Source organism: Nicotiana sylvestris, chromosome 12, assembly GCF_000393655.2.
Source record: "Nicotiana sylvestris chromosome 12, ASM39365v2, whole genome shotgun sequence".
Taxonomy (NCBI): Eukaryota; Viridiplantae; Streptophyta; class Magnoliopsida; order Solanales; family Solanaceae; genus Nicotiana; species Nicotiana sylvestris.
The window spans coordinates 111,303,348-111,330,102 of record NC_091068.1 but is presented as its reverse complement, the minus strand read 5'-3'; the positions used below and the strand labels follow the sequence as shown (position 1 = coordinate 111,330,102).

Here is a 26,755-nt window from a genome sequence, read left to right as displayed (position 1 = left end):
ACTGACCCCATGAGGAGCATCACTGAATCCACCCTATCCACGAAGCCTCATGTCCTCCCTCTCAACCCTCTCCTAACCACGAACCATCTCAATCTGTCAACCAATGTCGACAACCTCATTAAAAGTGGCACCAGACACTCTCTCTCTAGTCATAAGCAACCGAAGTTGAAAATCGAGGCCATCTATAAACCTTTTGATCCTCTCTCGATCTGTGGGAACAAACCAGACAGCATGACGAGCCAACTCGAAGAATCACATCTCATACTGTGTAACAGATATATCACTCTGGCGAAGCTGCTCGAACTTCCTGCGTAGCTCCTCTCTGCGAGACTCAGGTACAAACTTCTCCAGAAAGAGAATGGAGAACTGATGCCAAGTAAGGGACGTTGCGCCAACCGGCCTATGCCTCTCGTAAAACTCCCACCAACTAAGTGCAGCCCTAGAGAACTGGAAAGTAGTGAATGAGACCCCACTGGTCTCCAGAATACCTGCGGTCCGAAGCATCCTCTAACACTTTCCAAGAAACCATGTGCATCCTCACCCTCAACACCACTAAAATGACGGAGGCTAGAGTCTCCCAAACCTCTCCAATTTGTGTTGCTCGTCCTCTGGCATAACAGGAGCTACATAGTCCTGAGTAGCTACAACCGACTGGGCTGGAGGTGCTCTCGGTGTATGAAGTCCCTGTACAAACTGCCCAGGTGTGCGAGCGGTGGGAGTATGAGCGCCTCCCCCGGCTTGAGAAGTATCTGCGGCCGTAGTAACTGAGACTGCCTGAGCCAGGCCAGTGCACACTGATAGAATCTAAGCTAGGGCCTCCTGAAGACCTGGGATAATAATAAGCACAGCCGGTGCCTAAGCTGGTCCTACTGGAGCATCCACATCTGGGAACTGATCATGAATTGGGGCGGCTGGTGGATTTTTAGGTGCTGCCCAAGCTGCTGTGCGGGCTACACCCCTACCCCTACTACGGCCTCGACCGTGACCTCGGCCTCTCGCAGCCCTAATTGGTGGTACTGGTGGTCGTCTGTCTTGACCGGTAGCACGTGTCCTCACCAACTGTGAGAGAATAGAATAACAGAAGTTTAGTTACCAGAATCAATAGATTCATACGACAAGAATTAAAGAATGTGAAGTTTCCTAAAGGTTCTACAGCCACTCGAAGATAAGTAAAAACGTCTCTTTACCGATCCGCAAGACTTTACTGCACTTGCTCATGACTCGTGAGACCTATGTAACCTAGGCTCTAATACCAACTTGTCACGACCCCAAAACCAAACCGGTTGTGATGGCGCCTATCATGGAACTAGGCCAGCCGACACAATCCCAAAATAATCCGACATTTCATAATAAAGATGTTTTTAAGCTGTTAATTAAAAAAACTTCATAGTATAAGTCTAAATAACAAAGTGCGGAAAGAAACAAAAGCCTGACATCAGTGTGTCACAAGTCACGAGCATCTATTAAGGACTATCTGATAACAACTAAGACTATTACAGTCTGGAAAACACTAGTATAGTCTAAGGGAGATAAGAGGGAGAAGAGCAAGGCTACGATTACCATGTAGCTACCGTACCAACTTTGAATATCCGCGATGGATGGAAGAACAGCGCTCGCTATCACGTCCAGCAGCCCCTAGATCTGCACATAAGGTGTAAGGAGTAATGTGAGTACGCCAACTCAGTAAGTAATAAAGGTAAATAAAGACTGAGCAGTAAGAATTACATAAATCCACATCATGAAATCTCAGTAAGTATACCATGCTTTCAAATCAGTATATAAGTCAAATCATCTCGTTTAAAACCCAATTTAAGTAAAAATCATTTGAAGATATTTTTCAACAGTTTCAACAGAGGTTCAATGAAATTTAGAGTAAAAGTGATGAAAATCATAAATAGACCCTTGGGAAAAACATGTATCATAAACCACCCCTCGGGCATAACATCCCTCAGAATCAGCCTCTCGGGCAACCTCACAATCACTCGTAATCAGCCTCTCGGGCACAACATGAATCAAGAACAGCCCCTCGGGCATCATCATATCAATCACTCAGAGTACCCGCGCTCACTCAGGATGTACAGACTCCGGAAGGGCTCTTATAGCCCAAGCGCTATAACAAGTCACCTCGTGACGTAAATCAATCAGGCCCTCGGCCTCTCATAATCACAAATCAGTAGCAACATGTTGCGGCACACAGCCCGATCCCATAATATCCTCACAATACAGCCCCTAGGCCTCACTCAGTCACAAACCTCTCAAGCCACTCGGGCTATCAGTAAATCAGGGTGCTCAGCCCAAAATATCATTTTATGCATCAAAACGAAGTAATAAAGATTGCGTTATGAAATAAGTAAAACATAGCATGACTGAGTACAGATTTTAAGTCAAAAAAGTGAGAAAATAATAAGAAAAGGCCCCTAAGGGTCCAAATAGCTTGGCACGAGGCCCAAATATGGCATTCAGCCCAAATTTATAGCAAGTCTTTCTAAAACACAGAAATATCATATACTTTCAGTCAAATACGCAACTTAATAGTTGTTATGGGATGGACCAAGTCACAATCCCCAACGGTGCACGCCACACGCTCGTCATCGAACATGTGTGTCACTTCAAAATAGTGAAACGATGTGAAATCCGGGGCTTCATACCCCCATTACAAGATTTACAGTCATTACTTACCTCAAACCGGACAAAAATCTAACCCGCGATGCCCTTGCCTCTCGGCTCGGCCTCCAAATGCTTCGAATCTAACCAAAAGCAGTATATTATCATCAATATACGCTAAAGGAATGAATTCCACATGAAAATTATCAAATTAGACCAAAACTCCTGAATTTGGCTCAAACTCGGCCCACGGGCCCACGTCTCGAAATCCGATAAAAAGTATAAAACAAAAAAGCTCATTCACTTACTAGTCTACCCATATCAAATTCATTAAAATCCGACATCAAATGGTCATTTAAATCCCCAAAATTAACTCTCCAATTCTCTTCCATCCGCCCCCCCCCCTATTTTCACCCCAAACTCCCAATTTAGATGATAAAAATCAAGACGCAATCATGAGATTTAACCAAAATCAAGTGAAGAACACTTAACCCAATCACTTCTCTGAAAATCTCCTCTAAAATCGCCTTCTCCCGAGATCTCTATTGAATTATGGAATTATGAACTCAAACCCTCGTTTTTGAACTTTAAACATTCTGCCCAGATGTTTCCTCTTCGCGAACGCGGTACTGCCATCGCATTCACGAAGCACAAGCTGCCTCAGACCAAAAATTCCTCCTTCGTATATGCGAGAACCCACTCGCGAACGCGAAGCCTTAGCTGGTTGACCCTAAGCGAATGCGGAACCAACCTCGCAAACGCGTAGCCTTAAGTCCTACACCTTCGCGAACGCAGGAGCCACATCGCGAATGCGAAGAACAATCCATCTGCCTCTCTCAAAATCCCTTTGCGAACGCGATGAAGGAATTCTCTGCAACAACAAAATACCAGAGAATCTACCAACTTCCAGAACCAAGAATTGATCCGTTAACCACCCGAAACTCACTCGAGGCCCTCGGGACCTCAACCAAACATGCCAACACGTCCCATAACATCATTCAAACTTAGTCGAATCTTCGAATCAGTTAAAACAATATCAAAATACCAAATCAACCTCGGATTCAAGCCTAAGAACTTATAAACTTTCAAATTTCACAAACGACGCCGAAACCTATCAAATCACCTCCGAATGACACATCACAATTGATACTACAGACCTACTCCAATTTTCAAAATTTCATTGCGACCCCGATATCAAGATTTTCACTGCCGACTGAAAAATGCCAAATTTCCAATTTCGCCAATTCAAGCCTAATTCTACCACGGACCTCCAAATTACATTTTGAACACGCTCCTAAGTCCAAAATCACCTAAAGGAGCTATCCGAACCATCATAATTCACATCCGAGATCTTCTACACATAAGTCAACACCCGATTTACTTTTCCAACTTAAGCTTCTAAATAAAAGACTAAGTGTCTCATTCCACTCCAAGAACACTTCGAACCTGAACCAACCAATAAGATACGATGAAATACAGCTGAACAACACATAAAGAAGCATAAATGGAGAAAACGGAGCTGAAAGTCATAAAACGACTGGCTGGGTCGTTACAATACTGAATCTGTTCCTTGAGAAATCGTAGCAATTACTAGATGTAGCTGAAAAATCCTCATCCTATTCACCTTATCAAACCTCTCTTTTAGATCTTCCCAAACTAAGTGAGCATTAGAAGCATACACAATTCCACTAAGTAAATCTGGTAACACTATGTTCATGATCCACGAGAGCACAATTGCGTTACATGTTTCCCAATCTTCATGCAATTCTGGCCTAAATTGATCCTTGTTACAGGTACCAGTTATGAACCCTAGCTTCCATTTTGCTTGAAGTGCAATTCTCATCGATCTCCACCATATCCCTTAGTTCTCAGAACCTGTGAGCTTAACCGGAACTAACATGGAGATTGGAGTATCTGAAGGATGCACAAACAAGGGATGAGTGTGATATATTTTCTCCGTCGCTATTGTTGATTCGATATTTCCAAGGAAAGTAGACAAAGGAGAGGAAGGAGGCGAAGCTTTGTTCATATGAAATTGAAATGAAAATCGGATGAGCGTGACTATCGTGTTAAGCTCTGATACCATGTTGAGCTTCTGCCATGAATGCATCTGTGAAAGCTTCACACGATTGAGAAGAAACAAAGAAGAAATGAGACGAAATGAACTTTCCCTGTTCTATTGAAAATAATACATTGTACATGTATTTATACACTGTATAACTGACCTAACCATTTCTAGTTAGTTAATTAACAACTACTTCTAACTAATCCTACAACAGCAAGGACCCAGCTGTCACTCCACTCATGTGACACCTTCAACAGTTTATTGTCCTAATAATTCTTTTTTCTTTCCTTAAACTACGACAATCACTCTTTGTAGGAATATCAATTGAAGGAGGAGTTTCACACTAATTCTCTTCACCTTTTTCCTTTTGCGTCATATGGCAATTTTATTGTTTTTCAAGAAAAAAAAAACTTTATTTGTATTTAGTTATTCTATTTTTTTTTTTTCCTTTTGAACCTACAGAAAATTTGACTTCTCTTTAATAGAGATATTAAGTAACAAACTTCCTACTTATTCCCCTAATATTTCTTTTTTCCTTTTCTTAACCTGCTTTGTTAGGGATAATCAATTGAAGGAGAAGTTTCACACTAAGTAGGCGTTTGGCCATAAGTTGTGAAATTTTTTTCCAAAAAAAAAAAAAAATTAAGTATGTTTTTCTTTATAGAATTAATCCAGTTTTTGGGAGATTTTGAAAATCAAAACTTCAAATCTCAATATAGCTTAAGACTTTTTTATTAGGTTGAATTATGACAATTTGGGACTTTTTAGCCTTTTAACATGTTAAAACCTACCACAAAATTCATGTCCAAAGACATTTTCAATTTCAAATTAAACTTCACCCAAATCAATTTTTTCAAAAAATATTTGGAAATCTATATCCAAACGGGTCCTAATTCTCTTTATCTTTTTTCCTTTTCTGTCATACGGCAATTTTATTTTTTCTCAAAAAAAATAAAATTATTTGCATTTAGCTATTCTCTTATTCTTTTTCGTTTTGAACCTACATAAATTTTGACTTCTCTTCAATAGGGGTATTAAATAATAAGTGTCCTGCTAATTCTCCTATTAATTCTTTTTATTATGATAATCACTTTTGTTTTGGATATTAATTGAAGGAGGATTATCCAACTTGTTCTTTTCTTCTTTTCCTTTTTTGTCACACGACAATTTTATTTTTTTATAAATTTTTATTTGTATTTACAATTTTATCCAACTAAAAATACATTTACTAAAGGTCAAAAAGGCGAACGATAATTTGCAGTTTTTATGGACATATATGTACAGGTGTGGTGATAGGATGAGTACATTTTTTATATATCTTATTAGTTAAATAAAATACAAGTGCACATTAGTTGTATAGTACTACATCCATGTCAACAATATTAATTTGATAAATCCAACAACCAGTACTGGGCGATCACGTTAAGGTCCTCTTCAAGATTATTGTTACATCTCATCGCCATAGAGGCTACAGCAATATTTTTCAGGTCTACATCGCCAGGACCAAATTTCCACTAAAGAATTCTTGTGTTAACAGTGACAATGAATAACATAATTCCATTATCTAACCACAGTTGGCTAATTTATTAGAACATCGAACTTGAAATTGATATCTAACAATTACATGGGCATAGGACATTTTACCTACATCCTAAAACATGTAAAATAATTCAAAGCAAATATATAAGTCTAAATTGGTAGATTGCACTTTGGTTTTCTTATGGTAACTTTAATTGGTGTGAGATGGTGATACACAACTACCCGTCCTAAAAAACTACTCTTTCGTCTAAGGTTGCCTAACTGCCGCACCAATCATTCAATGGAGGCGGAGTCTACTGTGATGACCCAAAAGGTCATCACTTGTTTTAAAATGAAATTATGTGTTCCGAGGCCTTAAAAACTTCTTTTAGCATCACCTTAATTTGCATGCGCCGTCCGGGCACGTAGTCGAAAAGCCTAAATGTGAAAAGCTGTGAAAATGATAAATTTTGACTATAAAATGAATTAATTTGACTTCGGTCAACGTTTTGGGTAAACGGACTCGGACCCATGATTTGACAGTCCCGGAGGGTTCGTAAGAAAATAGGGGACTTGGGCGTACACCCGGAATTGAATTCCGAGGTCCCAAGCCCGAGAAATGAATTTTTGAAAGAAATTATTTTCTGAAAAATATAAAGGTTTTTGAAAGTGAAATGTAATGTGAAACCTATGGTATCGGGCCCGTATTATGGTTCCGGAGCTCGTACAGGTTCGATATGATTTATATATGTTGTCCGTAAGTTTGGTGAACAACGGAGTTTATTTGACGTGAGTTGGACTTCCGGTTGGAGAGTTATGAACTTTGAGAGTTCTTGATGAAAATGTTGAGTTTTGAGGTTTAATTCATGAATTTACATGTTATTTTGATAATGTGATCGCACGAGTAGGTCCATACGATGTTTTTGAGGTTGTGTGTATATTTGGTTTGGAGCCCTGAGGGCTCGGGTGAGTTTCAGGTAGGTTCCGGGGTGTCTTAGCTTAAACATGGCTATTGGAGGTTCAGAAAAACTGCAGCTCTCTGAACCTGTTAGTGCGGTCTGCACTGGTGATTGTGCGGCCACAGTGGATCTTGTGCAGTCCGCACAGGTTCACTGGTGACTGTGCGGCCGCAGTTGATTTTGTGCGGTCCGCACAAGGGAGTTTGAGAGGAGTATATTAAGACGGGATTTTCAGTTATTTTTCATTTTTCAAAACCCCAAAAACATAAGAGGCGATTTTTCAAATTACCTTTCTTCTCCAAAACTTTGGTAAGTGATTTCTAACTCATTTTCTTCAATCATTAACATCTTTTCACATGATTTCAACTCAAAATCAATGATTTTCATGGGAGAAATTGGGTGTTTTGGGTAGAACCTAGGTTTTTCAAAAACTGGGATTTGGACCTCGATTTGAGATCTGATTTCAAAACAAATCATGTATTTGGGTTCGTGGGGGAATGGGTAATCGGGTTTTGGTTTGAACATCAAGTTTTGACCATGTGGGCCCGGGGCGATTTTTGACTTCTTGGGTAAAACTTTAGAAAACTCATTTTCATGCATTCCAATTGATTCATTTAGTGTTTATTGATGTAATTAAGTAACTTGTGACTAGATACGAGCGAATTGGTGGTGGAATCAAGGGGTAAAGCTATAATTGAATCGTGAATTGTGTTTGTGGCATCGAGGTAAGTGTTCGGTCTAACCTTAGCTTGAGGGATTATGAGTTGTGTCCTATTTGCTATTTGATTCTTAATGAGTACGACGTATAGGCATGGTGACGAGTATCTATATGTTGGTGTCGAGCATGACCGTGAGTCTTAAATTGATAATTGTTGTGTTCTTAAATGGCACTACGGATTCTTTAATTAGTGGTTCTCGATATTGAGCGTGGATTTAGTTTATTTTTGTGAAAATTACTTATGATTGAGTATTGGTGTTAGCTGAGACGAGTAGGAGTTGAGTTAAGATTTGGTTATAGCTGTTTCTTCCTTGCCGGGACGTATATACTTTTATTGTTGAATTCCCTTACCGGGATAGTGTAGTTTATTGTTGATCCCTTGCCGGGACTCGTGGTATGGATGAGTTTAAGGTATATAAATATATTGGATCGGGTTGCACGTCGCAACAATATTGTATTGGATCGGGTTGCACGCCGCAACAATGATATATATATTGGATCGGGTTGCACGCCGCAATAATGATATATATATTGGATCGGGTTGCACGCCGCAACAATATTATATTGGATTGGGTTGCACACCGCAACAATGTTATTATGGATCGGGTTACACGCCGCAACAATAATAGGTACAATGGATCGGGTTGCACGCCGCAACAATATTATATTGGATCGGGTTACACGCCGCAACAATGTTATAAATGGATCGGGTTGCGCGCCGCAACAATGTTATTATTGCTTTAATATAGATTTTGAATTGTTTCTCTCATATTTCTCTTTATTTCTGCTGGATTTGATGTGTCCCCCGAAGCATGCACCCCCTCCCATTTAAACTGCTTTTGCCTATTTAATTTCCGGTGTATATTATATAATTGCATAGGTTTTATCTGGAGTCTGGTCCTAGCCTCGTCACTACCTCGCCGGGGTTAGGCCAGACACTTGCCAGCACATGGGGTCAATTGTGCTGATGCTATAATCTGCACTCTTGGTAGATATCAGAGCAGCACCAGGACAGTAGCACTTGGGGAGCCAGCCTTCAGTCCACAGAGATCCCGAGGTAGTCCTGCAGGTGTCCGCAGGCCCGGCGTCACTTCTATCTGCTTATCTGTTCTGTTTTCATTGTATCCTAGACAGACTATATTTCCTTTATTCAGACATCTATATGTAGTATTCACAGACAGTCCGTGAATATTGTGGCACTGGTTTCTGGGTAGAGACGCATGTTGGCATTTCCATATTTATTAGTCTAAGTCTTCCGCTTGATTTCATCTTTCGCTATTATTTAAATGTTGATCACCTGTTATTACAAGTTGTTAAAAAGGACTAAAACGAAAGAGTTAAAATTTCTAAATTTTGTGGCTTGCCTAGCTTCTACGAGTAGGCGCCAGGAGGGTGGGAAATCTGGGTCATGACAAATTGGTATCAGAGCTCTAGGTTACATAGGTCTCACAATTCACGGACAAGCTTAGTAGAGTCTGAGGAATCGGTACGGAGACGTATGTATTTATCCCCTAGAGGCTATAGAGTTAGGAAAACTTGACATTTGTTCTTTCTTGTCGTGCGGGGTTGTTTCTCAATGCTAATTGAATTTCTACTTTGTTCTTTCGCAGATGGCGAGAACACGCGCTTCCTCATCCACCGCTCAGCAGCCAGAGCTCGGCCCCGAGTATCAGCACCAGTGGCGAAGCCTCGGGTTGATTTTGACGGGGAGGTTCCGGCCCCAGCAGTTCCGGTAGGCCCAGCTCAGGTACCAGAGGGGTTTATTGCTACCCCAGTTCTTCAGGATGCTCTAGTCCGGCTAGTGGGCCTCATGGAGAGTGTCACCCAGGCAGGTTTGCTTCCCGTAGCACCAGCCGTCTCTACGGCTGGAGGATAAGCCCAGACTCCTGCTACTCGCACTCCGGGGTAGGTAGCTCCTCAGATTCAGACCTCAGCAGTTCAGCTAGTTGGAGCAATTCAGCCGGGTGTGGTAGCTTAGACCGGTGACGAAGCGACTATGTCTGTCGATGCTTTGTGGAGGCTGGACAGGTTCGCCAAGCTCTTCACTACTACTTTCAGCGGTGCATCTACTGAGGATCCCCAGGATTATCTAGATAGTTGTTATGAGGTTCTCAGGAACATGGGGATTGTTGAGACCAATGGGGTCAATTTTGCTACATTTCGCTTGTCTAGATCCGCCAAGACTTGGTGGAGAGATTATTGCTTGGCTAGACCATCCGGATCACCAGCCTTGACTTGGGAGCAATTTGCACAGCTATTTCTGGAGAAGTTTCTCCCCATTACTCAGAGAGAGGCCTATCGGAGGCGGTTTGAGCATCTCTAGCAGGGTTCCATGACTGTTGCCCAGTATGAGACCAGATTCATCGACTTTGCTCGCCATGATCTTGTCATACTTCCTACCGAGAGAGAGTGAGGAGGTATATTGACGGTCTTATTCAGCCGATTCATCTTCATATGGCTAGGGAGGCTGGGAGTGAGATTACTTTTCAGGAGGCAGTCAATGTTGAGATGGTCCTGTCACAAGGAGGTGGTCATGGGTCGGACAAGAGGCCCCATCATTCAGGTAGATTCAGTGGTGCCTCGTCTAGAGGCAGAGATTCGTATGGTAGAGGCCATCCTCCTAAGCTCTTTCAGTCAGCCCTTCAGGTTTCTCACGGTGCTTCAGGTAGCCATGGTTCGCAGATGCAGTATTCTGATCAGCAGTCCTACAGTGCACCACCAACTCCTATCAGTGCACCACCGCTTCAGAGTTTTCGGGGTGGTCATTCAGGTCTCCAAGGTCAGTCTCAGTTTCCTCAGCCGCAACACTCAGGTGGATGATGTGAGTGTGGTGAGTATGGTCATATTAGGAGGGCTTGTCCGAGATTGGTGGGTACTCAGTCGCAGCAGCAGGGTCCCCGTACTATGGTTCAGGCACCAGGTGTTCCAAAGCCTGCCCAGCCAGCTAGAGATGGGGGTAGAGGTGCTAGAGGTGGAGCTCAGACCGCTAGAGGTGGAGGCCAGCCAGCTGCAGGCCGTCCCAGAGATATTGTCCAGGGTGGTGGGGCCTAGCCCCGATGTTATGCTCTTCCATCCAGGCCCGAGGCTGAGGCTTCAGATGCGATTATCACAAGTATTATTCTTGTTTGTGATAGAGATGCTTCAGTGTTATTAGATCCAGGGTCTACATACTCGTATGTATCATCTTATTTTGCACCGTATCTGGTCATGCCTAGTGATTCATTAGTGTTCCTATTTATGTGTCTACATCGGTATGTGATTCTATTGTGGTAGATCGAGTCCATCGTTCTTGTATAGTTATGATTGGGGGTCTTGAGACTCGTGTAGATTTGTTGCTTCTAGACATGGTCGATTTTGATGTTATATTAGGGATGGACTAGTTATCACCTTACCACGCTATCTTGGACTGTCATGCCAAGATTGTGACCTTATCCTTGCCGGGTTTACCCCGTTTAGAGTGGAGAGGGACTCCTGGTCACTCTACCCGTAGTTTTATCTCTTATATGAACGCTCGGCGTATGGTCGAGAAGAGGTGTTTGGCCTATTTGGCATATGTTCGTAATTCTAGCACTGAGGTTCCTTCTATTGATTCTGTGCCCGTTGTTCGCGAGTTTCCTGAGGTATTCCCTTCAGACCTGCCGGGTATGCCACCCGACAGGGATATTGACTTTTGCATTGATTTGGCTCCGGGCACACAGCCCAGTTTTATCCCGCCGTATCGTATGGCCCTGTATGAGTTGAAAGCGTTGAAGGAGCAGTTGCAAGGCTTGCTTGAAAAAGGTTTTATTAGGCCTAGTATTTTGCCTTGGGGTGAGCCGGTGTTGTTTATTAAGAAGAAGGATTGGTCGAATGAGGATGTGTATTGATTACCGGCAGTTGAACAAGGTTACAATCAAGAATAAGTATCCATTGCCGAGGATTGATAATTTGTTTGATCAGCTTCAGGGGGGCAAGTTATTTTCGAAGATTGACTTGAGATCAGGCTACCATCTGTTGAGGATTATGGCATCTGATGTCCCTAAGACAGTTTTCCGCACTCAGTACGGGCATTATGAGTTCTTGGTTATGTCATTCGGGTTGACAAATGCCCCAACAGCTTTTATGGATTTGATGAACCGAGTGTTCAGGCCTTATTTGGACTCATTTGTGATAGTCTTTATTGATGCTATTTTGATTCATTCCCGTAGCCGGGAGGAGCACGAGCAACATCTCAGAATGGTTCTTCAGACCTTGAGGGATAGTCAGTTATATGCTAAGTTCTCAAAGTGTGAGTTCTGGTTGAGTTCAGTTGCATTCTTGGGTCATGTCGTATCAGCAGAGGGTATTTAGGTTGATCCGAAGAAGATTGAGGTAGTCAAGAATTGTTCTAGACCAGCATCAGCTACAAAGATTCGGAGTTTCTTGGGGCTGGCAGGCTACTATCGTCGGTTCGTGGAGGGGTTTTCATCCATCGCAACCCCGATGACCAGGTTGACCTAGAAGGGTGCCCAGTTCAGATGGTCGGATGAGTGTGAGGCGAGCTTTCAGAAGCTCAAGACAATTATGACTACGGCACCGGTGTTGGTGTTGCCCACAGATTCAGGGCCTTATACAGTTTATTGTGACGTATCTCGTATTGGACTTGGTGCGGTGTTGATGCAGGATGGCAAGGTTATTGCTTATGCTTCGCGGCAGTTGAAGATTAATGAGAAGAATTATCTGGTCCATGATTTGGAGTTGGCAGCCATTGTTCATGCGTTGAAGATTTGGAGGCATTATCTGTATGGCGTGGCATGTGAGATGTTCACGTATCACAAGAGCCTTCAGTATTTGTTCAAGCAAAAGGAGTTGAATTTGAGGCAGAGGAGGCGGTTGGAGTTGTTGAAAGATTATGATATCACTATCTTATATCATTCGGGAAAGGCCAACGTAGTGGCCGATGCTTTGAGTAGGAAGTCAACCAGTATGCGCAGTCTTGCTTATATTCCGGTCGGTGAGAGACCGCTTGCGTGGGATGTTCAGGCTTTGGCCAATCAGTTTGTGAGGTTGGATGTTTCTGAGCTAGTCGTGTGTTGGCTTGCACAGTCACTCGTTCTTCTTTATTGGAGAGTATCCGTGATCAGCAATATGATGATCCCCATTTGTGTGCCTTAGAGACACGATGCAGCACGGAGGTGCCAAGCAGGTTACCTTAGGTAATGATGGAGTTTTGAGATTGCAGGGTCGAGTGTGTGTGCCTAATGTGGAAGGGCTTCGAGAGTTGATTTTGGAGGAAGCCCACAACTCCCGGTACTCTATTCATCCGGGCGCCGCGAAGATGTATCAGGATTTACGGCAGCATTATTGGTGGCGGAGAATGAAGAAGGATATCGTGAAATATATGGCTCGGTGTTTGAATTGTCAATAGGTTAAGTATGAGCATCAGAGGCCTGGTGGTTCATTTCAAAAGATTGAGATTCCTGAGTGGAAAAGGGAGCGTGTCACTATGGACTTTGTTGTTGGTCTCCCACGGACTCAGAGGAAGTTCGACGCAGTGTGGGTTATTGTTGATAGGCTGACCAAATCAGCGCATTTCATTCCTGTGGCGGTCTCCTACTCTTCCGAGAGGTTAGCTGAGATCTATATCCGGAAAATTGTTCGTCTTCATGGTGTGCCTGAGTCTATCATCTCGGATCGAGGTACGCAGTTTACCTCCCATTTCTGGAGAGCAGTTCAGTGAGAGTTGGGCACGCGGGTTGAGTTGAGCACAACGTTTAATCCTCAGACGGACGGGCAGTCCGAGCGGACTATTCAGATTTTGAAGGATATGCTCCGAGCTCGTGTCATTTACTTTGGAGGCTCGTGGGATCAGTTTTTGCCTTTAGCAGAGTTTGCCTACAACAACAGCTACCAGTTGAGTATCCAGATGGCTCCTTATGAGTCTTTATATGGTAGGCGGTGTCGGTCTCCAGTTGGATGGTTTGAGCCGGGAGAGGCTCGGTTGTTGGCTACGGATCTGGTTCAGGAGGCCTTAGACAAGGTCAGGATTATTCAGGATAGGCTTCGTACTGCTCAGTCCAGGAAAAAAGGTTATGCCGACCGCAAGGTCCGAGATGTGTCTTTCATGGTCGATGAGCGGGTATTGCTTCGAGTGTCGCCTATGAAGAGCGTGATGAGATTCGGGAAGAAGGGCAAGCTTAGCCCTAGGTTCATCAGCCCGTTTGAGATTCTTGATCGAGTGGGAGAGGTGGCTTATAGACTTGCATTGCCGCCGAGCTTATCAGCCGTGCATCCAGTGTTTCATGTGTCCATGCTTCGGAAATATCACGGCGATCCATCCCACGTGTTAGATTTTAGCACTGTCCAGTTGGATAAGGACTTGTCTTATGAGGAGGAGCCAGTAGCTATTCTAGACAGGCAGGTTCGTCAGTTGAGATCAAAGAGTTTTCCTTTTGTTCGTGTTCAGTGGAGAGGTCAGCCTCCTGAGGCATCGACCTGGGAGTCCGAGCCCGATATGTTGAGCCGTTATCCCCATCTTTTCCCCGACTCAGGTAATTCATTCTTATGTCCGTTCGAGGACGAACAGTTGTTTTAGAGGTGGAGAATGTGATGACCCAAAAGGCCATCACTTGTTTTAAAATAAAATTCTGCATTCCGAGGCCTTAAGAACCTCTTTTAGTATTACCTCGATTTGTGTGCGCATCTGGGCGCGTAGTCAAAAAGTCCAAATATGAAAATCTGTGAAAATGATAAATTTTGACTATAAAATAAATTAATTTGACTTCGGTCAACGTTTTGGGAAAACGGACCCGGACCCGTGATTTGACGGTCCCGGAGGGTCTGTAGGGAAATAGGGGACTTGGGAGTATGCCCGGAATCGAATTCCGAGGTCCCAAGCCCGAGAAATGAATATTTGAAAGAAATTAATTTCTGAAAAAATATAAAGATTTTTTAAAGTGAAATGTGATGTGAAACCTGTGGTATCGGGCCCATATTATGGTTTCGGAGTCCGGTACAGGTTCTATATGATTTATATATGTTGTCTGTAAAGATTAGTGAACAACGGAGTTTATTTGACGTGAGTTGGACTTCCAGTTGAAGAGTTATGAACTTTGAGAGTTCTTCATGAAAATGTTGAGTTTTGAGGTTTAATTCATGATTTTACATGTTATTTTGATGATGTGATCGCATGAGTAGGTCCATACGATGTTTTTGAGGTTGTGTGTATATTTGGTTTGGAGCCCTGAGGGCTCGGGTGAGTTTCGTGTAGGTTCCGGGGGTGTCTTAGGCTTAAACATGGCTATTGGAGGTTCAGAAAAACTGCAACTCTCTGAACTTGCTAATGTAGTCCCCACTGGTTTTGTGCTATCCGCACTGATGGTTGTGCGGCCGCAGTGGATTTTGTGCGGTCCGCACAGGTTCACTGGTGACTGTGCGGCCGCAGTTGATTTTGTGCGGTCCGCACAAGGGAGTCTGAGAGGAGTATATTAAGACGGGATTTTCAGTTATTTTTCATTTTTCAAAACCCCAAAAACATAAGAGGCGATTTTTCAAATAACCTTTCTTCTCCAAAACTTTGGTAAGTGATTTTTAACTAATTTTCTTCAATCATTAACATCTTTTCACATGATTTCAACTCAAAATCAATGATTTTCATGGGGGAAATTGGGTGTTTTGGGTAGAACCTAGGTTTTTCAAAAATTGGGGATTTGGACCTCGATTTGAGGTCTGATTTCAAAATAAATTATATATTTGGGTTCGTGGGGGAATGGGTAATCGGGTTTTGGTTCGAACCTCGAGTTGTGACCATGTGGGTCCGGGGGCGATTTTTGACTTCTTGGGTAAAACTTTAGAAAACTCATTTTCATGCATTCCAATTGATTCATTAAGTGTTTATTGATGTAATTAAGTAACTTGTGACTAGATACGAGCGAATCGGTGGTGGAATCAAGGGGTAAAGCTATAATTGAATCGTGAATTGTGTTCGTGGTATCGAGGTAAGTGTTCGGTCTAACCTTAGCTTGAGGGATTAGGAGTTGTGTCCTATTTGCTATTTGCTTCTTGTTGAGTACGACATATATGCATGGTGACGAGTATCTATACATTGGTGTCGAGCATGACCGTGAGTCTTAAATTGATAATTGTTGTGTTCTTAAATGGCACTACGGATTCTTTAATTGGTGATTCTCGATATTGAGCGAGGATTTAGTTTATTTTCATGGAAATTACTTATGATTGAGTATCGGTGTTAGCTGAGACGAGTAGGAGTTGAGTTAAGATTTGGTTATAGCTGTTTCTTCCTTGCCGGGACGTATATACTTTTATTGTTGAATTTCCTTACCGGGATAGTGTAGTTTATTGTTGATCCCTTGCCAGGATTTGTGGTATGGATGAGTTTAAGGTATATAAATATATTGGATCGGGTTGCACGCCGCAACAATATTATATTGGATCGGGTTGCACGTCGCAACAATGATATATATATTGGATAGGGTTGCATGCCGTAACAATATTATATTGGATCGGGTTGCATGCCGCAACAATGTTATAATGGATCGGGTTGCACGCCGCAACAATGATAGGTACAATGGATCGGATTGCACGCCGCAACAATATTATATTGGATCGGGTTGCACGCCGCAAAAATGTTATAAATGGATCGGGTTGCGCGCCGCAACATTATTATTATTGCTTTGATATAGATTTTGAATTGTTTCTCTCATATTTCTCTTTATTTCTATCGGATTTGATGTGTCCCCCGAAGCATGCACCCCCTCCCATTTAAACTGCTTTTGCCTGTTTATTTTTCGCTGTATATTATATAATTGCACAGGTTTTATCTAGAGTCTGGTCCTAGCCTCGTCACTACCTCGTCGGGGTTAGGCCAGGCACTTGCCAGCACATGGGGTCAGCTGTGCTGATGCTATAATCTGCACTCTGTGTAGATATCGGAGCAGCACCAGGACAGTAACACTTGGGGAGCCAGCCTTCAGTCCACAGAGATCCCGAGGTAGTCCTGCAGGCGTCCGCAGGCCCGACGTCTCTTCTATCTGCTTATCTGTTCTGTTTTCATTGTATCCCAGACAGACTGTATTTCCTTTCTTCAGACATCTGTATGTAGTATTCACAGACAGTCCGTGAATATTATGGCACTGGTTTCTGGGTAGAGACGCATGTTGGCATTTCCATATTTATTTTGGGTATTATATTAGTCTAAGTCTTCCGCTTGATTTCATCTTTCGCTATTATTTAAATGTTGATCACCTGTTATTACAATTTGTTAAAAAGGACTAAAACGAAAGAGTTAAAATTTCTAAATTACGTGGCTTGCCTAGCTTCTACGAGTAGGCGCCATCACGATTTCCGAGGGTGGGAAATCCGGGTCGTGACATCTACTATCCCCAATTAATGTTAAGAGGCCGTAATATTTTGTTATATTCTACCGCTATTATATTTTGGTGTAACGGTAAAGTCGTCTCCATGTGACTTATAGGACGAGTTCGAACAGTGGAAGCAGCCACTAATGCTTGTATGAAGATAGCTTGTCTACATCACACCTCTTGGAGTGCGACTCTTCCCCGGACTTGCGTGAACGCGAAATATCTTATGCACCGGACAACCTTTTTTTTTTCCTACCGCTGCTATACCGGATAAAAGATTCTACACGAGCTTCTGTTATGCGGCGTAATGGCAGGACCACTGGGGGAGTGGCTCCAGGTATAGATAAGGTTAAATCTATATGATCAATCCAAATTTACAACTGACATCTGAAAACAGAAAAAAAATAATAGTAATAATAAAGGAAGGAAGGTTCTTTTAAAAAAAAAATCCAAATAAAATGCTAGGTGATGAGCAAATATTGTCTCAAGACTTAGTATAAATAATAGTACTAGCTAGCTCTTTTGTGTAGTTGTACAAAAGAAAACCAGAAAAAAAGAAAAAATGGATTCCCCAACAACAGTTAAAACCTTAAATTACAAATCCTCTCAGAACCCTGCTATTCTTGGTGCACCAGAACATCCCCTGAAGTACAGATGCTTTGTCCAAAACCATATCCTAAAAGATGCATCATTCTCCTCTTATCTCAAACCAAAAGAACATATCCCCGAAGATTCTGAAATAAAAGTGTTTGAAGCAAAAAAATATTTCAGTGAAAGCAATGATTCCTCTCCAGAAACCCAAAAGAACTTAGCGGATCAATCCGAATTAGCTTCAGTTCCTCGAGTTTCGTCGGTTTCTTCCGTAGATAATGGCTACGGAAGAAACTTTCGTGCCAATTCTTTTCGTGCTACTCCAACTGCTTCATCTGAAGCTAGTTGGAATAGCCAAACTGGCTTGTTATCACATCCTCCAGGAGCTATTGCAGTTTCATTGAGAAGTACTCCCAATGAGGAAAAAAGAGGTTCTTTTAGTACTCGTAAATGGTTTTTTTGCCGAAAATGTCCTTGCTCGGGGAAGAAATCGGTTCAAGTTGAGGAAACTAATTCGGAGCCTAGAACAGAAACTGGGACGGAACATTTTGCTGTCAAACACAATCATAGGGTACTTGAAAAAGCTGCCAACATGTCTCAGAAAAATTCGACTGAAATACAACAGAGAGCAGCAATTCTAAACTCAAACGGACATCTTCAGAGACCGCAACCATCACAGGCCCATGTCGCCCCTTTAGAAACAATAAATAAAATTGGAACGATACAGAAAAGATTATCAGAGTCAGAGACGCATGTAACGCCTAGCACAATTGCATGTCAACAGCGCGTGTTGGCATCAGTTAGGCCGTTTACTGAAACAGCAGGGGGATTTTCATTCCCAATTCTGAACCAATCAGCACAAGCTAAACTCGGAATCAAACCTCCACCTACAATGTCCATTTCCCCAATATTAGAAGATCCGGCCCGAGATTCACTAGAAGTTTTTCAACCATCTTCAAGAAAATCAACAGAATGTAATTTCCCGTTCCCAGGGAGCCCGATTTCGCGTGTGACAGCAACAGACGATGACGTTGCAAGTGACGCAAGCTCGGATTTGTTTGAAATTGAGAGCTTTTCTACTTCGATCGCAACTTCTTGTCCTATGTATCGTCAACGAAATTCACTCGACGAGCCAGCTACCCCGAGCGTTGCAGCTACAGAGTGTTACGCACCGAGCGAAGTCAGTATCGATTGGAGTGTTACTACAGCTGAAGGTTTCGACCGTGCTAGTATTACTAATTATTCCTCTATCTCTGAAATTGATAATATGTCGAATATGAGACTTTTCAGTGGCGGTGGTGGCAGTGGCAGCGGCGGTGACGGAGGAAAGTGGAAGGGGAGTGGATTGTTGAGTTGTCGGCATGAGAAGGCAGTAAATGTCGGTCCAAAACCGGTGAAATTTGCGTCGGCCGAGGGGCCACCATTGCCATTAATTTCTGCGGCAGGACATGTGAGCAGTAGGGCAGTGGCCAGAGCTAATAATAAGCCACCCATTGCTAGCTCTCATTCTGCACGCTTGTCTCTTGCCTTTGCAGCATGACAAACAAGTTCCTTGACACTCCCATGTTTTTATATTTTACTTTCACTTTACATGGTATTTTTATTGGAGAGTTAAATAAATTTATTTGCTCGTGACTTTCTAAAAATATTTTGAATTATTAATAATTATGACTAATAGTAATTTTTATGCTGCTTCTTAATATGTAAAGTTTATTTCGAATTGACACTCCCAATTAAGTCATTTGGTCATGTCACTCTGAATTCTGCCACATAAAATGTAACGGAAATAATATATTTTTTATCAGTAGCTTTGATTTTGCCAGAGCCGGACGCACATTGTAGGAAGAGACAGAGGCGGATTTAGAATTTAAACTTTATGGGTTCAACCTTTAAAGTTATTAGCATTGAAGATATTATATTTTTAAAGTTATGAGTTCATATATATTTCTTGTTGTGATTTTAGTTGATTTTACACATAAATTTGTATTTCGTGTCAAAAGTTATGAGTTCGATTGAACTTATGGCATTATGATACATTCACCCCTGGGAAGAGGGTCACCAGCACCCGAAAACTTCGGCAAAATCTCCATATGTATTTTCAAATATCTTCAAGAAGTAATCAGGTATTAGCAGAGGCTCTCGTATCAATCTTTATGAGTTAGTGATAAATTTATATCGAATATCATAGTGCCCGCGCTCACTAAATCTTGGGCCCGCCTCTAAATCTTGCCAGCAAATTTGAGTAAATGCCCGAACAGGATCTAGTTGGGGTTACCTAAATAGTAGGTAGGTCGAGATGTGTGACGTTTCTAATTGTTGTTCATGCACCTATATATGGCCAATGGAAGAATTTACTTTATCAGTGTCTTAAATCCAATGTATAATTTTGCTATACTATCAGGTTAACGTATTCTACAGCATATGTATAAACTATTTATTGTACGTCGAATATGGTAACTGAAATATAATGTAATTAGTCTATTATTAAAGAATAAAATACACTAATAAAATTCTTAGTCAAGTATGTCGCTGGAACCTGGAAGCCTCAAAGGCTATAGCGTTATGAAAGGAGATTCCAAAGTCCAAACTCTTCCTCTCTACCGTCAAGGGTATGATGCGATTGTTGGGATTCCTCCATACTTAATAAAATATTTCGGATTTTGATAGGAAATACTTTACTCTCTTTAATTTAGTGAATCTTATTGTCCAAATTGTACTAGTAGATTTCGAATATCAAATACTTATATAATCGTCAGTATATAATTTTTTCTGCAAAGGAATGTGCGCTTCTTTTCAGCAGTACTTCAGCTTCATTTTCTCAACGTCAATAGCGTTATTGTATATTTCTTGTCGTTGCAGTTAGAAGTTCTAGTGAAAGTTTTAAATTAGCGGTCAAATTTCTCATCTGGATCAAGGATAGAATTACCCTCGATTTCCCTTTGTGAAGCGAGGAATGACGCTACTTGTTATAGGCCTGAGTGAGACTGAAGATACCCACAGATCGAAATCAGGAGCGGACAAATGATACATCGGGTCTCGAGCACGGCCAAACCCGGGGAGAATCAAGTTCGAGTGAGATGAAGAATCGAGGATGAAGGAAAGTCTGTTAAAGAAGATAAACGGGGAGCCGAAATATCACCCATCGGCCGGATATTGCGGCGCGGATCACGCTCAGTATTAACTGCGAATCATATTTTCGTGGGAGAAAAGGAAGGAATTTTTTTTTACCTTATTTAGACTTGTATTAAGATTAAAACTCCTCTACTATACATAAAGAGGAGAGCCCCTTTATTTTTTGACACTGCTTTTTACACGAATATCAACGCAACAAAATTTACTTTGGCTCTTAGCAATTGTTCTAAGTGTTCTTCAATTGTTCATTCGTTTATTCATATCCAAGCTCTATCTCGAGGGCTCAATCGAGACCAATCGTCGGCATTTAAGCTAAACACAAGGCTTAATCACTACGTCACTTTGGAATGATCGTTTTATCTCATTTCAATTCAACTATTTGCCATTCTTTGATTATTTGTATTAAATTAAATCACGTATCCTTTAAACCGCGTATAAATTTAATTGTTATCCAATTTAAGGGGTAAACAGTTTGGCGCTCATCGTGGGGTTAAGGATAATAGTGGTAATTCAATACGAATCTTGATAATACACACTATTTTACACTTGTTCTTTGAAGTATGATTTCAGGACTATTCAATATGTTAGATTCTCAATCTGCTCATTTGAATGTTGATGCCGAACCAGACCACCACGGTGAAAATAACAATGGGGTGCCAAGCAATAGCGTACCCCCTATCGACCCTAATGGGGTTCCAATTGCTGATCCAGTCGATGTCAATTCACAGGTTGTTGTCAATACTAACCTAACAACTGACCCCAATAACTGCATTCAAAGGGCACGTCGGCCGTCGGTTCGTGAGGCACTCAAAGGGGGAGGCAATGGAATTAGCTTACGTTTGATTTTTGAGATGTTGCAAGCCCAACAAGTTGCCATAGCACAACTGCAGAGTCAAAATCACAATGCGGCTGAACCCGAACGACTTGGAGAAGATACTTGGAGGAAAGACGGATTGTCACAAAACCCGACGGGACCGAATTCGGGGAATCTTCCGATGTGATAAAAATGCTCGAGGCACTGACAAAATGGGTAGAATCCATCGAAAAGAAGATAGAGACAAATGATAAAAAAGTGAAAACTTACAACTCGAGGGTCGATCAGATCCCGGGGGCACCTCCGATAGTGAAGGGACTGGATTCCAAAAAGTTCATTCAAAAGCCTTACCCCCGAGCATGACACCAAAGTCGATTCCAAAAAGGTTCTAAATGCCCGATATTCCCAAATACAATGGGACCATAGATCCAAACGAGCATGTGACTTCTTACACTTGTGATATAAAAGGCAACGACCTCGAGGATGACGAGATCGAGTCGGTATTGCTGAAAAAAATTGGGGAAACCCTATCCAAAGGAGCAATTATATGGTATCACAACTTGCCTCAAAACTCTATTGATTCATTTGCTATGCTTGTAGATGCCTTCATTAAAGCTCACGCCGGGGTCATTAAGGTTGAGACGAGGAAATAGGACATGTTCAAAGTCAAGCAGAGGGATAACGAGATTCTTAGAGAATTTGTGTCGAGACTCCAAATGAAACGAATGGACCTGCCACTGGTTGCAAACAATTGGGCCATTCAAGCAATTACTCAGGGGCTCAACCCCTAAAGTTCGGTTGCGTCTCAACAACTGAAGCAAAATTTGGTAGAGTATCTAGTGGTTACCTGGGCCGATTTCCAACACAGGTACTACTCAAAAATTAGAGTCGAGGATAACCAATTAGGGACCCCCTCAGGGTCGGTTTATCCTAGTAGAGTGAACGACAAGTCTAAAAGAGTAGTGGATCAGGAGTCGAGGCCAACCCAAGATCGGTACGAGCCTTACAACTCAAACAGATGGGGAAACGGACCCAGTCGCTATCCGAACAGGAATGACAGAAAAAATGATCAGGGTCTGAGCAATCGAGGGTTGGTGAATAGAAACGGGTTTGACAGATCACCCGAAGTCAGAGATGCCCCGAAGCTATCAGAATATAACTTCAACATAGATGCAGCGAGTACAATGTCAGCCATCGGTCGCATCAAAGAGACCAAATAATCGAGACCACTCCAGTATGATCCGGCATAGAGGGATCACAATTTGATATACAAATATCACGGTACTCACGGGCATAAAATTGAGGATTGTCAGCAGTTAAGGGAAGAAATGGCGTGTTTGTTCAATAATGGGCATCATCGAGAATTACTAAGTGAGCGGGACAAAAATCATTTCAAGAATAGGGACGTCAACAAGCAGGTCGAGCAGGAGGAACCCCAACATGTGATTAATATGATTACAGAGGAGTATACATTCCCTAAGGACCGATGATAAAACGTACCAAAGTATCCATCATAAGAGAAAAACGAAATCGAAATTATGTTCCGGGAGGATCCATCTCATTTAGTTACGAGAATGCTGAGGGCATCATTCAATCTCACAATGTTGCATTGGTAATCTCTGTACTTATTAATAAATCTTGAGTTAAGCGCGTGAGTACTGAACGTACCAGGGCTATTGGAACAGATCGTACCAGCAGTTTGAGTACTGAATGGGTTCAATATGGCACGCGAGACAATGAAAGGTGAAACCACCCTACCGGTCAACGCATCCAGAACCACTCAACAAGAAAAGTTCTACATGATCGAGGGGGGCATAAGGTACAACGCCTTGTTCGGGAGACCATGGGTTCATAGCATAAGGGCACTACTATCGACCTTGCACCAAGCATTGAAACTTCCAACCCCAGGTGGAATCAAAATGGTCTACGGGGAACAACCGGCTGCAAAGGAGATGTTTGCCTTTTGAAAAAGTGATCCCAGTACCCGCGATCACGACATCAAATGATAAGGGACTGATCAAAGAGAAAGGCACCAAATAGCAATAACATGTCTCGTCCTCGACTGAGCCAGAAAAACAGGAAGAGCATCTAACAGATGAGGAATATGACTTGGGGATCCCGAGATCCTTTGTAGCACCTGATGATGCTGATGCCACCAAGTCAACAATCGAGGAACTAGAACAAGTTATATTATTCGAGCATCTATCGGATAGAAAGGTATACCTGGGCACGGGGTTAACCCTCGATCTCAGAAAAAACTCATTTATTTTCTTAAAGCTAATGCCGATTGTTTTGCCTGGTCCCACAAAGATAGGACAGGAATCTCACCGGAGATAACGAATCACAAATTGAGTTTGGATCCGAGCTTCCATCTGGTTAAACAAAATAGGAGGCCACAGTCCGAAGTCAAACACACATTCATCAAGGATGTGGTATCTAAACTTTTAAAAATAATTCCATTCGGGAAGCCAAATATCCAAATTGGCTAGCTAACGTAGTCGTCATACCTAAAAGTGAAATAAACTTAGAATGTGTGTAGATTATAAGGATTTGAATAAGGCATGCCCGAAGAACTCATTTCCTTTTCCCAACATCGACCGAATGATCGATGCAATGGCAGGGCATGCAACGCTGAGATTTCTCGACTCCTATTCCGAATACAACCAAATATGGATGGACTCGGCGGACCAAGAGAAATATTCTTTTATAACAAGGTTCGGCACTTATTGTTATAATGTGATGCCCTTTGGGTTAAAAAATGTCGGCTCCACATAGCAACGCCTAGTTAATCAAATGTTCGAGGAACAAATAGGAAATTTAATAGAGGTTTATATTGATTGAATGTTATTTAAGTCGCTGCGAGGGGAGGACCATTTGAGGCATTTTGAAGGAAATCTCGACATACTAAGGGAATACAATATGAAGTTGAACCCAGAGAAGTGTGCCTTCGGAGTCGGCTCAGGCAAGTTCCTCGATCTTATGGTATCTAACCAGGGAATAGAGATCATCGAGATAAGATAAAGGCCATAGAAGATATCACTGTGGTCAACGACATCAAGGCAGTGCAAAGGCTGACCGAGCGAATAGCCGCATTGGGCCGATTCATCTCCAAGTCATCGGATAAAAGCCACTAGTTTTTATTGTTACTAAAGAAAAAGAGCGACTTTGCCTGGACCCCAGAGTGCCAAAAGGAATTAGAGGAAATCAAACAATACTTATCAATCCCTCACTTGCTGCACACCCCAAAGGCGAACAAGCAGTTATACCTTTACTTGGCGGTATCTGAGGTAACGGTAAGTGGTGTCCTAGTTCGGGAGGAAGAAGGTACACATTTTCCTATATATTATGTTAGTAGAACCCTAGGTGATGCCGAAATGAGGTATCCACGCCTAGAAAAACTGGCACTTGCCTTGCTAAGCACATCTAGTAAACTAAAATCATATTTTCAGTGTCACCCTTAATGTATCGTGACCTCGTACCCATTAAGGAATCTTATGCACAAACCTAAACTCTCAGGCCGGCTAGCAAAGTTGGGCGTAGATATTAGCGGGTATGATATTGAATACAAACCTTGAACAACTATAAAGTCCTAGATATTGGCAGACTTCGTGGCTGATTTTACACCGGCCATGATCCCCGAGGTCGATAAAGAATTATTACTTGCCTCGGGGACTAGCTTGGGGGTCTGGACCCTATTCATGGATGGTGCTTCCAACGCGAAAGGTTCCGAGTTGGGTATCGTATTAAAACCTCCATATGTAACATAATAAGGCGATCAATTAGAACTGTGAAATTGACTAAGAATGAAGCCGAGTATGAGGCTATGATTGCAGGTCTAGATCTGGCTAAAAGCCCGGGGGCTGAAGTTATCAAAGCCAAGTGCGATTCCTCCTCGTTGTTAACCAAGTCAACGGAATGTTCAAAGTCAAAGAAGACAGTATACGAAGATAATTATATAAATTACAATTTGTGTTACATCGGTTCAAAGAATGGAAGCTACACCATGTGCCTCGAGATCAGAATAGTGAGGTTGATGCGTTGGCTAGTTTAGGATCATCAGTGGATGTTGATACCCAATTTTTTTCTGTATATTTTATATATGCAAAATACTTTCATAATATCATATGTATGCATATATAGGTATATCCAAATGTTTCAGTATTTTTTCTAATTTTAAAAGATTCTTAAATCAATTTATTGCCCTATTTTAGCAATACAAAAACTAATAATTATTCCCAAAATTATCATTTTGGTGAATAACTTATTTTATTCTCACATTTATACCAAAATATAGCTAAAGTAATTTTTTGCACATTTTTGTAAATTTATTTAGTATTTTAAAAGTTAAATTGCATTTAATTGCAATTTTAGCCTATTTTAAGATTTAATTGCGCGTATAATTATAAAATTGGTTCCAGCATTTTTAATATAATATCTATATATTATTAATTAATTTAGTACCTTTAATTTATTTTCAGAAATCATGTTACTATTTCTTATAAAATAAAAATTGAAAAATTGGCTATTTAAAATATAGCCCCATTTTGTTTCAATTATAGCCCAAATTGATCCCTCAAATAACCCAATTTCAAATCCCAAATTACCTAGCCCAATTTCAATTTAACCCGACCCCTGACCCGCTTATCCGATCCGCCCGACCCTCTCTTTAATCCAGGTCGTTGATCATTTTGATCAACGACCACGATCATTCCTTACCTTTTTAATTACCCAATGATTACCCTAATCCCCTCATTCTCTTCTATCGGCCACCTCTGAAATCCCTCTCCTCTCAAACTCTCTCGAAACCCTAGCCTCTCTCACTGTCTTCTACCTCAAGCTCACCGGAATACATGGCATCTCAAGCCATGGATGACCTAAACTCATCTCCCTCTGCTCTCAAACACTTGGTATTCGAAGGTCCCAGGTCTGACCTCGAAGGTGTCCGTTCAGATCTCTACAGATCTAAGGTTCTATGGCCCTTGCCGATTTTGCTCTGGCGTATAATGATGTTTTGAG

The 26,755-nt window shown here is 41.8% G+C and overlaps 2 protein-coding genes across 2 annotated transcripts; one reads left to right on the top strand and one right to left on the bottom strand.

Annotated features, from left to right (window-relative positions):
- Positions 1–4,023: 4,023 nt before the first annotated feature.
- LOC138883541 (uncharacterized) lies at positions 4,024–4,447 on the bottom strand. The gene is made up of 2 exons (XM_070164235.1): positions 4,163–4,447; positions 4,024–4,050 (listed from the first exon to the last, which is right to left on the bottom strand). The coding sequence occupies exons 1-2, from the start codon at positions 4,445–4,447 to the stop codon at positions 4,024–4,026; spliced, it is 312 nt and encodes a 103-aa protein (XP_070020336.1).
- A 13,234-nt stretch (positions 4,448–17,681) lies between these two features.
- LOC104212103 (protein PHYTOCHROME KINASE SUBSTRATE 4) lies at positions 17,682–19,547 on the top strand. Its single transcript, XM_009761288.2, has one exon. It carries the CDS (start codon positions 17,765–17,767, stop codon positions 19,331–19,333), a length of 1,569 nt encoding a protein of 522 aa, XP_009759590.1. The 5' UTR covers positions 17,682–17,764; the 3' UTR covers positions 19,334–19,547.
- The last annotated feature ends 7,208 nt before the right edge of the window (positions 19,548–26,755 follow it).